This window comes from Nicotiana tabacum, chromosome 5, assembly GCF_000715075.1.
Source record: "Nicotiana tabacum cultivar K326 chromosome 5, ASM71507v2, whole genome shotgun sequence".
Lineage (NCBI taxonomy): Eukaryota > Viridiplantae > Streptophyta > Magnoliopsida > Solanales > Solanaceae > Nicotiana > Nicotiana tabacum.
The window spans coordinates 157,158,089-157,171,809 of record NC_134084.1 but is presented as its reverse complement, the minus strand read 5'-3'; the positions used below and the strand labels follow the sequence as shown (position 1 = coordinate 157,171,809).

The window sequence follows — 13,721 nt, the reverse complement described above, 5'->3', positions numbered from 1 at the left end:
GGTATTCTTAAAGGTATCACCTATGAAAGGTATGATGAGGTTTGGCAAGAAAGGAAAGCTTAGCCCACGGTATATTGGGCCTTATAGGATCATTCAGAGAGTGAGGCAAGTAGCTTATGAGTTAGAATTACCCTCGGAATTGGAGTCTGTTCATCCAGTTTTTCATGTATATATGTTACGAAAGTGCATTGGCGATCCTACCCAAGTGGTGCCCACAGATGATGTACAGATTATAGAGGACTTGTCATACGAGGAAATTCCGGTTGCCATCCTAGACCGACAAATCCGCAAGCTACTAAATAAGGACATAACATCCATGAAGGTTTCATGGAGAAGTAAGAAGGTGGAAGAGATGACGTGGGAAGCAGAGGAAGAAATGAAGTCTAAATACCCCCACCTATTTCAAAATTTAAACTGAAGATATGACTCGAGGGTATAAACTCTCAGGCCAGTAGGTCATCAGATAAACTCTCATTTTTAACTCTCAGAATTTATAATGGACAGTTGTGTGGAGCTAAGTGTTGCTATTTATAGATAGTGGCCATGTGTGGCATGTATAGTAAGTTTTCTGGCTGCATACAGGTTGGTTTCAGTCAGATGTACGAAAGAGACTCCGACAAAAATGTTCCCAAAGTATCTAAGAATAGACATTCGAGGACTAATGTTTCTAGAGAGAAGGGATGTTACATCTCACATTTTTTTCGTACGTTAAAGTTTTGTCTTCAGTAAATTGACGTAAATTCGGGATGATATTATCTGGAGGTTAGCATATTTATGCTATTTATAACAAGCAATAAATAAGTATCATGAAGGATAAAGGATGCACGAATTAGAGAAAACGAGTTTTGTTGAAAATGGCCAATTTGAGATAAAATACGGATCAAGTAATAATACCCGATAATTATAAACTAGTACCATGCGAGGTAGCATATGACCACGGTAGTATAATGTATAAAGTATATTAAAAATAAGTAAAATTTTAAGTAATTTGGGATAATTTTTAAATTATGCGGGTAATTGATTAATTACCGGGTAACAGAACATTACCCAGTTAACTAATAAGTGGATAAAGATTAATTATCTCACCCCCCAACCCCACGCGGTAGCCTTCAATGATATAAGTAATGACTATGTCATTCCTTGCTAGGTGTCATGAAGATACCATTTCCAAGACTTGACTAATCAAGTCTTTCACTTAATGACTAAACAAAACTATACTAAGTTCATTTGAATTGTTCCAAAACCAAGAACAGACGTAAGACCTCGCACTTCCTGGATGTTAGCCATTTTATTTTCAATCGATTCCTAAAAAAAAATCCCAACAAGAATTATTAAGGTTTTAGCAACATAATTACGTTTTGCGATTCTAGCGGAGTACGGTGCAACCTGTTCCAAGAATATCATACGGATTTCCCCTACTCCAAGTATGTTAAGGCTAAGTTTTTCCTTCATTTTATCATGATATCGTCGTTACATAAGTTTGATAACGAGGCATAGAGAAAAATTCGTATCCCGGAATTTATGCATATTTTGCTAGTCTCGCAAATTATATATATTTTCCTAGTTTTGTAAGTTACCTTACCGGGACTGCATATTCAGTTGAGTATTTCCCTTTTCCGATCAAAAGAGCAGAGAGTTTACATATATAAAGTATTAAAGTATTTTCATTACCATCGAGCTATAATCGATGGACATGCCTCTATTGGGCAACCTCTGATCAGATGGTAAGTTATATACCGAGCCTGCTGTGGCCGAGCGCCTATGAGCGAGCCCAGTTGGTCGAGATATAGAGCCTAGTATGGCCGAGCGCCTATGAGCGAGCCTACTACAGCAGAGCAATTATATATATATACCGAGCCTTCTAGGGCCAGACAACTATTTTACTCACTATATTGAGAGAGTTAGTCAGTATCAGTAGATGAGCATATCTTCAGATTTTCTTTGACCCCCAGTCGTTTTCAGTTATTATATTATCAGTTCAATTTTAGCTTCAGTATATTGCCTTACATACTCGGTACATTATTTCGTACTGACGTCCCTTTCTGGGGGCGCTACATTTCATGCGTGCAGGTTCATACAGACAGACGGGTAGACCTCCTCAGTAGGTGTTGTCCGAGTTCAGCTTTATCGGTAAGCTCCCCTTCTTTCGGAGTTGCTGAGTCTAGCAGTGTGGTGTATATATGTAGATAGGTTATGGGTAGGTCGGGGCCCTGTTCCGATCATAATACATCTATCAGTAGAGGCTTGTAGACATATCCTGTCGGTTAGTATAGTATGTTGGGCTTGTAGGCCCTGTACGTATATTTTGTTGGCTTGTCAGTTGTAGTAATTATAACGTCCTTGCCGGCCCAGCTTTATGTTGACATTAGTCAACGTTAGTCTCCATTTAGTTTTAGATTTTGTATCGCACATTATCTTGTAATGTGGCCCATAGCCAAAGTATGACATTACATGTTCAGCGTCTCTTAGTCGCAAGTGGTACGCAAGGATAGATGAGGCACTAGGTGCCGGTCTAGCCCCCGGGCTCGAGGCCTGAACCAGTCGATTTTCTGTATTAAGCAATTTTTCAGTCATTACTTTGAAATATTTTCATATTAATATTAAGCTAAATTTAAATTTTATTCAGTGTGTAAGCACTCACTAACTACGTGTTTGGACATAAAAATTAAATTTTTGAAAAAAAGTAGTATTTTGAGCTAAGTTGAAAAATTATATTTGAAATTTAAAATTATGTTTGTATATGTATTTTACTTGAAAAAATATTATAGTTTTATGAGTGAGGAAAATAAATTCTTGAAAAAATTTATTTTCGAAAATTTTCCAAAAAACTTGCAAAATTTTATGGAACACATTTTAATACCTTTTTTTTAAAAAAGAAAAAAATATTTGATGGACAAAAATTAAAACGAGGGAATATAAATATATTAGATGGAGGAGAAATTCATTGCTACATAATCTGCGGTGATAGAGCTAAAAAGATTGGATAAATGCAGTCGGAATGAAATTGAAATGCGGCCCAAAAGCACATTCCACCTAAATGAAATTGAAATTCATATTAAATTCACGCGTCTTGAGTACTAGTACTCCTAATTACAGAAACAAAGCACCAGTAGACAGTAGTAGTAATATTCATGAAATCCGTGCAAACCACAGTAGTAGTTGTAACCATTCATAGCTATAGAGATTATATACCAAACAAAAAAGCAGCAATAATACACAGAAAAAAATAAGAAGAAAAATAGAGAGAAGAAATTTCCTCCTTTGCCATTTTATATTCAGACCCTTCAGTCATTGCTCAGTTTCAGGTACTCTTAAGCTCGGATTTAGTATAAATTTGTGTAATTTAAAGACCTTTTAATTTTAGTTTGATTTGAAAATCGTGAGTTCAAATATGTAGATCCGCCCATGGTCCAAAGGTTGCAGCTTTTATACTACTTAATGTTTTATTTCTTGGATTATTGATTGTTTATTTGAAGATTAAACTTGGGTATTTCTTAGTTTTTGTTTGAAACCCTTTTTGGGTTTTGTGTTATTTATGAACTTGATGGTCAAAGATTGCAACTTTTTTTTTCTACTGAATATCCATTTCTTGATTATTCCTTGTTTTGGAGCTTGCACTGTAATTTGGTTTCAGTGATTGTTTATTTGTTTGTGAGCCGAGGGTCTATAGGAAACAAACTCTCTACGTTCAAGGTGGGGGTAAGGGCTGCTTATACTCTACCCTTGCCAGACCCCGCTCGTGGGATTTTGTTGTTGTTGTTGATTGTTTGTTTGTTTGATGATTGAAATTGGTCATTTTTTGGTTTTTGTTTGAATTCCTTTTTGGGGTTTGTGGTATTGATGAGCTTGGCTTGAGATTTTACCTTTCAAATTCAGGTGCCAAGAGCTGCAAAATTAGGGATCATTTTTTTTGTAAAAGTGGAGGGTTTAATAAGATCACTGATTGATAATAGTTGAAAATTTGGAGCAGATGGGGGGTGAAAGTGATGAAGCTAATACTGAGATGATGCGGAGACTTCAATCATCATTTGGGACATCATCTTCTTCCCTACAGAAACCCCAATATATTTCGACGAACCAACTCGACATACCTCAGTTGTCTACTTCCCAGTTTCATGGTCAAATGCGGCAGTTTTCTCCTAATTTTGGTGTTGAAAATAGTACCAAAAGGGTTGGTGTATCGCCTTCTCATCCGCAAATGCCCCCTATTTCGCCATATTCTCATATCCCAGTTGGCAGGCCGACAAGCCAGCAACACGGTATGCAGAGTTTTACTACTCAAGGGCCCTCACATTCGCGTTCTTTATCACAACCATCATTTTTCTCACTTGATTCATTGCCACCCCTGAGCCCTTCGCCATATAAAGAATCCCTCTCGACGTTCATCTCTGACCCTGTCGCAGCTGATGTGTCAATGGAGGATCGGGATGGCAATTCACATTCCTCATTGCCGCCCTCACCTTTCTCTAGGTGTAATTCATCAAGGGTAGGAGAGAGTCTTCCTCCTCGTAAGGCTCATAGAAGGTCTAACAGTGATATCCCGTTTGGCTTTTCTAGTATTATGCAGTCCTCACCACCGCTTGTTCCATCAAGGAGTCCTGCACAGTTGGTTAAACGTGAAGCTTATTGGGATAAAAGCAATGATAAAAATGCTGAGGGAATGGGTGAAAGAAAATCTGAAGGAGAAGTCGTGGATGACCTGTTTTCCGCGTATATGAATTTGGACAATATTGAGTCATTGAACTCCTCGGGTGTAGATGAGAAGCAGGGTAATGAGAACCGTGAAGATTTAGATAGTAGAGCCAGCGGTACAAAGACAAATGGATGTGACAGCAGTGACAATGAAGCAACAAGCAGTGTGAATGACAGCGGCAGCAGTATGCATACACTAGGGATGTCTTCTTCAACTGAGAAGAGGGAGGGAATCAAAAGGAGTGCTGAGGGAGATATTGCTCCGACTGTTAGGCACTACAGGAGTGTTTCGATGGACAGTTTTATGGGGAAGTTAAACTTTGGTGACGAGTCGCCGAAGTTGCCTCCATCCCCTGGACCACACCATGGCCAACTATCACCCACAAATTCACTTGATGCGAATTCGGAGAGCTTCAGTTTGGAGTTTGGGAATGGCGAATTCAATGGAGCTGAATTGAAGAAAATTATGGCGAACGAGAAACTTGCTGAGATAGCCTTAGCTGATCCAAAACGTGCCAAAAGGTAGTATTCCCTTTAAAGTGATGCATGGATTTTGATTTCCTTTTCTCCGTGCTGCTGACTTAGCATATATTTTATATTTATTGTTTTAGGATTTTGGCCAACCGTCAGTCTGCTGCTCGTTCGAAAGAGCGAAAGATGAGATATATTGCGGAGTTGGAACACAAGGTACAAACCTTACAGACTGAAGCCACCACATTGTCTGCTCAACTCACTCTACTGCAGGTAATCATCTCTACTTTCGGTATCGTTTAGTTCAAAGCTTCTTGTCTTCCTGTTCTCATATCTTGGACGTGTCTTCTAATTGCATTCAGAGAGATTCTTCTGGACTCACAAGCCAAAACAATGAGCTAAAATTCCGTCTGCAAGCTATGGAGCAGCAGGCTCATCTCCGTGATGGTATGCATCTTTCTTTTGCGATACATTACTTTCATATCTCTGCTCAAATTATATGTGAGTTCGTACTCAAGTATTCACTTTATGTGATATGGTTTCACTGCAGCCAAAGTGTTGCTCTTCCTCCGAAATGACTGATTGATATTTGCTTGCATTTAGCATCGTTTCTGGATCGAATATGATATTCTGTTTATGACAATGCTAATAGTAAAAACGCAAATCTTCAAAATTTTAAAGCCTGTGAGGTTTTGCGGTCTAGAAGTCAAGTATCAAAACCTTCTTTTGCTTTTTTATTAATTTATGAATAAGTATCAAACCTTATGGTGTATTTTCTTGAATATGGCAGCTCTAAATGAAGCATTAACTGCTGAAGTTCAACGCTTGAAGATTGCTACTGCTGAACTAAATGGAGATGCTGCCAAATTTCAGCAGCTTTCTCTCAATCCCCAGATGTTCCAGTTGCAGCGACAGATGGCTACTCAACTAAGCATGCATCAGTTGCAGCATCAGCAGCAGCAACAGCAACAACAACAACAACAACAACAACAACAACAAGAAAAAGCATCATCGCAACATCAACAGCATGCGCAGGCAAAGCAGCAGCAGCAGCAGCAAAACAGCAGTGCACCTGCAATGCATGGGTCGAAGTAGTTGGAAATCTCTGGTTCTCATTATATTTATATTAGCCTCTATGATAGTTTCATAACTAGTAATTTCATTCAATGCATTCATTCATTAGTTCTCCATTCACAACAAAACACCCTAAGATGTCGGTAATTTCTCCATTCATTCAAAGCATGCATGTTCATTTGAGTGACTCATACAGAAGCGTTTCATCGAAGACAGTTTGGTTTAAGATCACATTATATTTTTTTTTGCCATGATATTTGTAAAGTTGCGTTAAATTCAACGTCTCCTCTGTTCTTTTCAGTTTACGTCCAGTTATTTCTTCATCGGCTTCTATTAGTGCTCCTAAATGTGTATGTCAATGGGGATATTGTCCCAAACTTAGGTTATCAAGCTCTTTTATTGTTTTGGACTCGTTCTTTAAATTTTTTTTGGATAAATTGCACCTTTGGATAATGTGTTGCAGTAGCAGGATGAATTTAGCTTAGGTGGTGTTAACCCTCGTAGTTTATGCCATACCTAGAGAGAACTGTGGAATCCGCCATTGCGTCAAGGTATGCTGTCCACATCACACCCCTTGAAGTGTGGTCCTTCTTGAAACCTGCACAAATACAAGATGCTTTATGCATTGGGTTACCCTTTAACTATGATGTGAGAATTATTCTTATATAAAAAAAAAACTATGATGTGAAAATTATGTTCTGTCTGCACCTAGCATATATGGTTTACAGATCTGTTAATATCTGAGAAAGACTGCCATGACAAAAATGTAAAAAAGATGGAGTTTGGGTTTGATTCAATTCTAAAAGCTGACTAGTGAGGTGAGGTTCGAGATCATTCAACTAGTCTCTAACACCCTTTTAACACATTCAGAGCCTGTTTGGTTGCTTCTCGGAGGCTAAAAGTATTTTTTTTGGTTAAAAAAGTACTTTTTGAAAAATTTGATATGTCAAGATAAAAAAGTATTTTTAAACAGCAGCAGAAGTAATTTTTCTGTTTTTGGGGAGAAGCTATCAATTCTAGCTTCTGAAGCAGAAAATTAATTTATTCCTTATTTTTAATATTTTTTTCCCTTTCCTTTTTATTTCTACCATACCTTTCTTCTCTTTTTTATTTCAACATATTTGTATTCTCTTTCTCCTATTTCTAAGAATAGATTTTTAATTTATATGGAATAATGCATTTTGAATTATTTAAATTATCTAGATACTCAATGTTATTGCTTTGGAATAACTATATTTTATGTTGATTAGAATTTTTAATTTATATTTTTACTTTATGTTTTATATTTTAATTAATTCTTTTATAAGAAAAATTTAAATTTATTTTTCTTTTTTAAATAATATTAATTACAAACTGAATCTTTACCGTCCTTTTTTCGTAACTTGATACTTAAAAGTATTTTTTGGAAAGATTGGCCAAACATATTGAGTTTGCAAAAAGCACCACTCAAATGAATTAGCCAAACATAAACTGCTATTTTGCAAAAGTATTTTTTGAAAAAAATACTTTTTAAAATAAGTAATTTTTGACACCTTAACCAAAGAGGCTCTCAGACTTGGACAACTATAGCGTGAATAACAACATAACACAAGGGTGGAACATTATAAAACACTGATATAGATGAGTTTGACTCAGATATTACATAAAGAAAACGAAGTTTATATTCAACTCAACATCCAAAACGGACAAGTTTGATTTAGATATCATGTAAAGAAAATGAAGATTGTCGGGTGTGTTTGGTATAAAGAAAAATATTTTCCGTGAAAAGTGTTTTTCAAGAAAATATTTTTTTGAAAAATAAGTAGTAATTTTATTCATTTTCTGGTATTTGGTACGTAAATTAAGGAAAATAACTTTTCAAGAATATTCATAAATAATTTAGATACAATAAACATGAAGCCATAAACTTTCGAACGAACAACCTTCCGAATCCACAAATTTCATAAACCTCCGAATCACTAAACTTTTGAAATTTGAAAAAAAAAGCCTTTTTGGAGAGAAGGGGTGGGATAGGTGGGTGGGTATGGGGGTGTAAGGTGGGTTGGTGAGGGTAGAAAAGGTTGAGAAGGAGTTTTGAAAAATATTTTTGCCTCTTGATAAGGAAAACAACATTCTAGACGTCGTAGGAGTATAAATGTTCCTTAATTATTAACGATACTATATATGTATTTGCTCCAAATGAACACCAAGTCAGGGTGGCCGAGTGGTCTAAGGCGCCAGACTCAAGTTCTGGTCCTCGTGAGAGGGCGTGGGTTCAAATCCCACTTCTGACATTTTTGCCTTCTCATTTTTCTGCGCCTTTTATTCCCTCTTATATAATTTCTCCTAATGCAATCTGCGTCCCTTTTATTCGTAAACATTTGTTTCAATTTAATTAAGAATATCATTAAAAGGTTATTTTTGCCTTCTCATTTTTCTGCGCCTTTTATTCCCTCTTATATAATTTCTCCTAATGCAATCTGCGTCCCTTTTATTCGTAAACATTTGTTTCAATTTAATTAAGAATATCATTAAAAGGTTATTAATTCATAATGCAATATATGGTATTTAGCCTGTACCTTTCCAAATCCACATCTGGTAATTTGTATGTCCCATAATTTTTTTTTTCTATCATTGAAAATCGAAATAACACGTGGAATAGTGATGTCTATGACCAATCATTCCGTGCATGTGCTAGTCGATCCACACTATCTGCTTTGGGAAATACTAGTGTCAGTGTCTGGATAAATGCACAGAGAAACTGGTTTTCCACCACCTCAAAGAATATAACGATTTTCAGTTACTAGGTTTATGTGTTCAATACTTGGGAAAACTTTCTTTACTAAAAAATACCAATGAAAAATATTGATGATTGTTTTCCGGGAAATATGGTTATCCGCTTTAACAGTTATTTTGATAAAAAGAAAGGGATTAAAGACAAGTAAATCGTAATCAATCCAAACCCTTTATCTTGTAGCTGAATCGGTATGATGTATAGCGGCGGAGATAGGATTTCCGCTATGGGAGTTTCAAAAAAAAAAAAAAAATACAAAATTAAAAGGGGCTGTAACCAGTGGAAATTGAACCAGCAACGTCACAAAAGTTTTGAACCCATTGACCATTGAAATATGTGTCAGTAAAAGAAAATTCAAAATATATATATATATATATATATATATATATATGCATAAAGCGAATTTTGTCTTATATGTATAGTGTAATTTCCCTATGAAAGAGGTTCGAGTAAATCCCCTTCTACCCCTAATTCCGCCCATGATGATGTATATGAAAATAAAGACTAAAGTTATAGCAATGAATAACCAAGGCAAAAGCTAAAGAAGGTTCGATATTAAGTTGTGTATTTCTTGCAAGTATTCTTCGAGAGACAACAAAGAATGAGAGAGAGAGATGCGTTACAAGTTGTCTTAGATGGTTCCCTAGAGGGACGAAAATGTTCCTCCTTTTAGCTTGTATGAGAAGCTAATTATACAAGTCAAGAATGATCTCTTTCTAAATTTGGAAATAATATAACTTAAATTTTCAACTCTATCCTTAATAAGAAACTTTTATAACCACACAAATACTCTAGACCGCATTTTAACTTGTTTAGGACCACAAATTCTAAAAGTCTTCATTTTTTCTTAAACTCCGTGCCCTGTCAAATATGTTCACATAAGTTGGAACGGGGGAAGTATTAGAAAACATTTCAGGTTTGGCATAGTGCTCGATAATGGCTGGTCTTAGAGGGTTGGTGAGAATGCGCTTTAGCTGACACTAGAGTTAGGACAAAAAAAAAAAAGATCCGTTGAACCCGGTGTCATTACCCAATCAGTCAACGATAACTTTAATCATTCTGAGACGATACCCTTGTCTTGAGATACCGGTGATCTTTGAAGGCCCCAACCAGGGCCTCCAACCGCGATATCACAGAGTGTCCGACTCTGGTCGGGCCAAGGCTTCCACGTGTCGCATCGTTATTGATTCACGTAGCAGGTCTTGGATTTTCATTCCATACAATGATATCATCTCTTTATATTTTCTATATTATTCGGCCCAACTCATATTTAATCCATGACTTCTTGAATATTATCACAAGTTGAGAGAATTCCTAGTCCCCCAAACTTGAGGAACTCCCAATTTGAGTATTTGCAAATATAAAAGCTAAACTCATTGGTTATCCATTTTTAAGTGTATAATGTTACATCTCGCGTTTTTGTACGTTAAAAGTTTCGTCTTCAATTAATCGACGTAGACTCGAGGATGAGGTTATCTTGAGGTTAACATATTTACGCTATTTATAACAAGCGATAAGTAAGTGTCTTGAAGGATAAAGAGTACATGAATTAAAGAAAATGAGTTTCGTTGAAAGTGGCCAATTTGGGATAAAATACGGGTTGAGCGATAATACCTGATAATTATGAACTAGTAACATGCAAGGTACCATATGAACCACGGTAGTATAATGCATAAAGTATATTAAAAATAAGTAGTATTTTTAGGTAATTTGAGATAATTCTTAATTATACGGGTAATTGATTAATTACAGGGTAACGGGACATTGCCTAGTTAATTATTAAAATATGAGATAAAGATTAATTCTCCCCCCTCCCAAAAAAAATGTGACAAAAGGCCACCAGCTAAGAGTATTCTAAGGACTAGGTGACTATCTAAGATTTATTGGAATTTAACAAGTAAAGACTTATTACAAGTCTTATCCCATTTTCATTTGGACAAAAGAGAACCAAAGACGTTCATAAATCTAAAAGTAAGAAACATACATCATTTCGTAGTTCAAATACTACAAGAACAGAAGCTTAATTCCATCCAATTTTACAGTTCCAAATTCAATTCCAACGAGAATTTGTTAGAATCGTAGCAACGTAAAAATTTTGCGGTTCTATAGGAGTACGGTGCAATCTTCTCCAAGAGTATTATACGGAGTTTTCCCTACTCCAGGTATGTTAAGGCTATCCCTCCTTTCTTTTTGGCATGATCCATACGAAATAAATGAAATGAGCAAATGCACAACTTTTATAAATGATTCTATTCATAGAAACCCTAGGAGTGTCTATATTCTTGATTCCCCATGTGAATTATTATTATATCTTCTGTTCATGGGTCTCAGAATAATACGCAGTTGAAAAAGTTTATCCGCAAGGAATATCGAGATTATTACATATTTTTCATGCATTTCATTCATTTATGCATGTGCATTGACCCATGAACAGATGACGTTATATACGCGTACTTATATGTATATATATGTAAATGGTATATGGGAAAATGTTACGACATTATATACGCACTACTACCTGATCAGTTGGTATACATTGATGATATTGCCCATAGTGGCCGAGACGATATGATGGGATACCCTAAGAGGTTTGATGATATTATGTACACCCATACCTATGCATGACACGATATTTATATGCATGTGCATGACATTATAAATGTTTCAGAATTTACAAAATTATTCAGATATACAGATAGATTTCTTTATTCCATGTTCCATCTATGTCTCTTATGTACTAACTTTCATGCCTTACATACTCAGTACATTTTTCGTACTGACGCCCTATTTTACGGAGCCTGCGTTTCATGCCCGCAGGTGTAGGTAGGCAAGCTAGCGGTCCCCCTTCTTAGGATCCTTGATCAGCGAGAGTTGACGTGCTCTACTTGAATCAGAGCTGCTTTTTATTTTAGTACGATATGCTTGTACATGTATATATGGGTATGATGTGGCTCAGTCCCGTCTTTGCACAGTTGTATTTCTATTAGATGTCTGTAGATATTTATGTCCATTTGGATAGTATGTGGCCTTACCGGCTTTCAGTTTTGAGTATATAGTTGTCTATAGCAGCCTTGCCGGCTCGCCCCATTGTAATCCGCATGTATATATATATATATATATATATATATATATATATATATATATATATATATATATATATCTTTTAGAATATTTTCGGTGTGCATGTTACTCTCATGATTCAGCAGATATTATTCATGTTTATATCTTAGTCGCATGCTTAAGGGTGTTCGACAGGTAGGACTCGAGCACTCGTCGCGGCCCATCGATTTGGGTCGTGACAAAAGTGGTATCAAAGCAGTTCTGTCATAGGGAGTCTACAAGCCGTGTCTAGTAGAGTCTTGTTAATGGGTGTGTTGTGCACCGCACTTATAGACATGAGGCTACATGACATATAGGATGTTATCCTATTTTTTTTATCTTAGATCGTGCAATATAAGAATTCATGTTCCTAACAATATGTTATATTTTCATTGACGCCTCCAAAGACTACAGTCGCCCAGAAGGGAAAGTCCATGGCTGGTGAGACTACTAGTCGAGCGCCACGAGCTACCAAGGCTCGGGGAGAGTCTCATAGTGAGATTCCATCTCAGACTTCACATACCCTGCCCTTTCCAAAAGAGTTTCGAGGGGCACCAACTCCAGCGCCCTCCCCTGTACGTCCATGTCCTCAGCCCAATGCACCGGGTCAGGAAATGAGAGATGTTATTCAACTATTAACCCGATTAGTAGCCGCACAGGCTCAATGTAAGGAAGTAGGTATTAGTCATGCAGATAGGTCTGTTAGTGCGAGGGTTCGTGACTTTATTAATTTAGACCCTCCGGTATTCACTGGGGCAGATCTAAACGAGGACCCTCGGGGTATTTATTGATAGAATGCAGAGGACGTTAAAGGTAATAAAGGCCACTGCAACGGAGTCAGTTGAGCTATCTTCTTATAGGCTTCGAGACGTTGTAGTTAATTGGTACGAGTCTTGTGAATTATCCAGAGGTGAGGATGCCCCTCCAGCAGTATGGCAGGAGTTTACAGAAGCTTTTCTTCGTCATTATCTACCACCAAAGCTTAGACGGGCCAGAGTTGATAGGTTCTTGACCCTTCGATAGGGTAACATGAGTATTCGGGAGTACAATCTTCAGTTTGATTCATTGACTAGGTATGCTCCCACTATTATTTCTAAGATGGAGGATCGGGTTCACCGGTTCGTGATGAGATTAGAGCCGCACTTGCTTAATGTTGTATGTCGGTCTCACTTCAGCTGGACATGAATATTTCTCATATTCAGGCATATGCTCAGGGTGTAGAGGAGCTTAAGCAGAAACAGAGGGCCGATCGTGAGCATGATAGGGCCCAAAATAAGAGAGCAAGGTCTTCGAGTCCTTCTGGTGAGTTTCGAGGTGGTCAGAGACAATAGTACCTGAGATATCCAGCTTAGCCATTGGATAGCGCACCCTCTCAGTTTGGCGGTAAGAGATTTGATCGCTCTGCATATTCAGGGCCTGGTTAGAACTCCAGGGCCTCATATTCTCAGTATAGGGGTGAGTCAAGTCAGATGAGGCCGCCCTTGCCACTATGTGCTCAGTGTGGTAAGCAGCATGCTGGGTAGTGCCGTACGTGATTGTGTGTTTGTTATACTTGTGGTTATTCGGGCCACGTTATGAGGGATTATCCGGCGAGAGGTAATGCAAGCATAGC

General features: G+C 37.1%; 1 protein-coding gene and 1 non-coding gene across 3 annotated transcripts; both read left to right on the top strand.

Moving 5' to 3' along the window:
- The first annotated feature begins 3,039 nt into the window (after window positions 1–3,039).
- LOC107794800 (bZIP transcription factor 29) lies at window positions 3,040–6,537 on the top strand. 2 transcript variants are annotated; one of them, XM_016617332.2, is made up of 5 exons: window positions 3,040–3,305; window positions 3,877–5,214; window positions 5,304–5,436; window positions 5,526–5,610; window positions 5,954–6,537. In XM_016617332.2, exons 2-5 carry the CDS (start codon window positions 3,971–3,973, stop codon window positions 6,256–6,258), a joined length of 1,767 nt encoding a protein of 588 aa, XP_016472818.1. In that variant the 5' UTR covers window positions 3,040–3,305; window positions 3,877–3,970; the 3' UTR covers window positions 6,259–6,537. The 2 variants fall into 2 exon arrangements, with proteins under 2 accessions (XP_016472818.1, XP_016472819.1); XM_016617333.2 differs by having other exon boundaries at window positions 3,087–3,305; window positions 3,971–5,214.
- A 1,889-nt stretch (window positions 6,538–8,426) lies between these two features.
- Window positions 8,427–8,510, top strand: TRNAL-CAA (transfer RNA leucine (anticodon CAA)). The gene has a single exon. It is a non-coding gene; the product is annotated as a tRNA-Leu (tRNA).
- Window positions 8,511–13,721: the final 5,211 nt, after the last annotated feature.

Excerpts from the sequence above, each read along its gene's own strand:
- LOC107794800 (XM_016617332.2), top strand. The coding sequence starts at position 3,971 with ATGGGGGGTGAAAGTGATGAAGCTAATACTGAGATGATGCGGAGACTT. Across the intron at positions 5,215-5,303 it reads GATCCAAAACGTGCCAAAAG|GATTTTGGCCAACCGTCAGT; the intron begins GTAGTATTCCCT and ends TTATTGTTTTAG. Across the intron at positions 5,611-5,953 it reads GCAGGCTCATCTCCGTGATG|CTCTAAATGAAGCATTAACT; the intron begins GTATGCATCTTT and ends TGAATATGGCAG.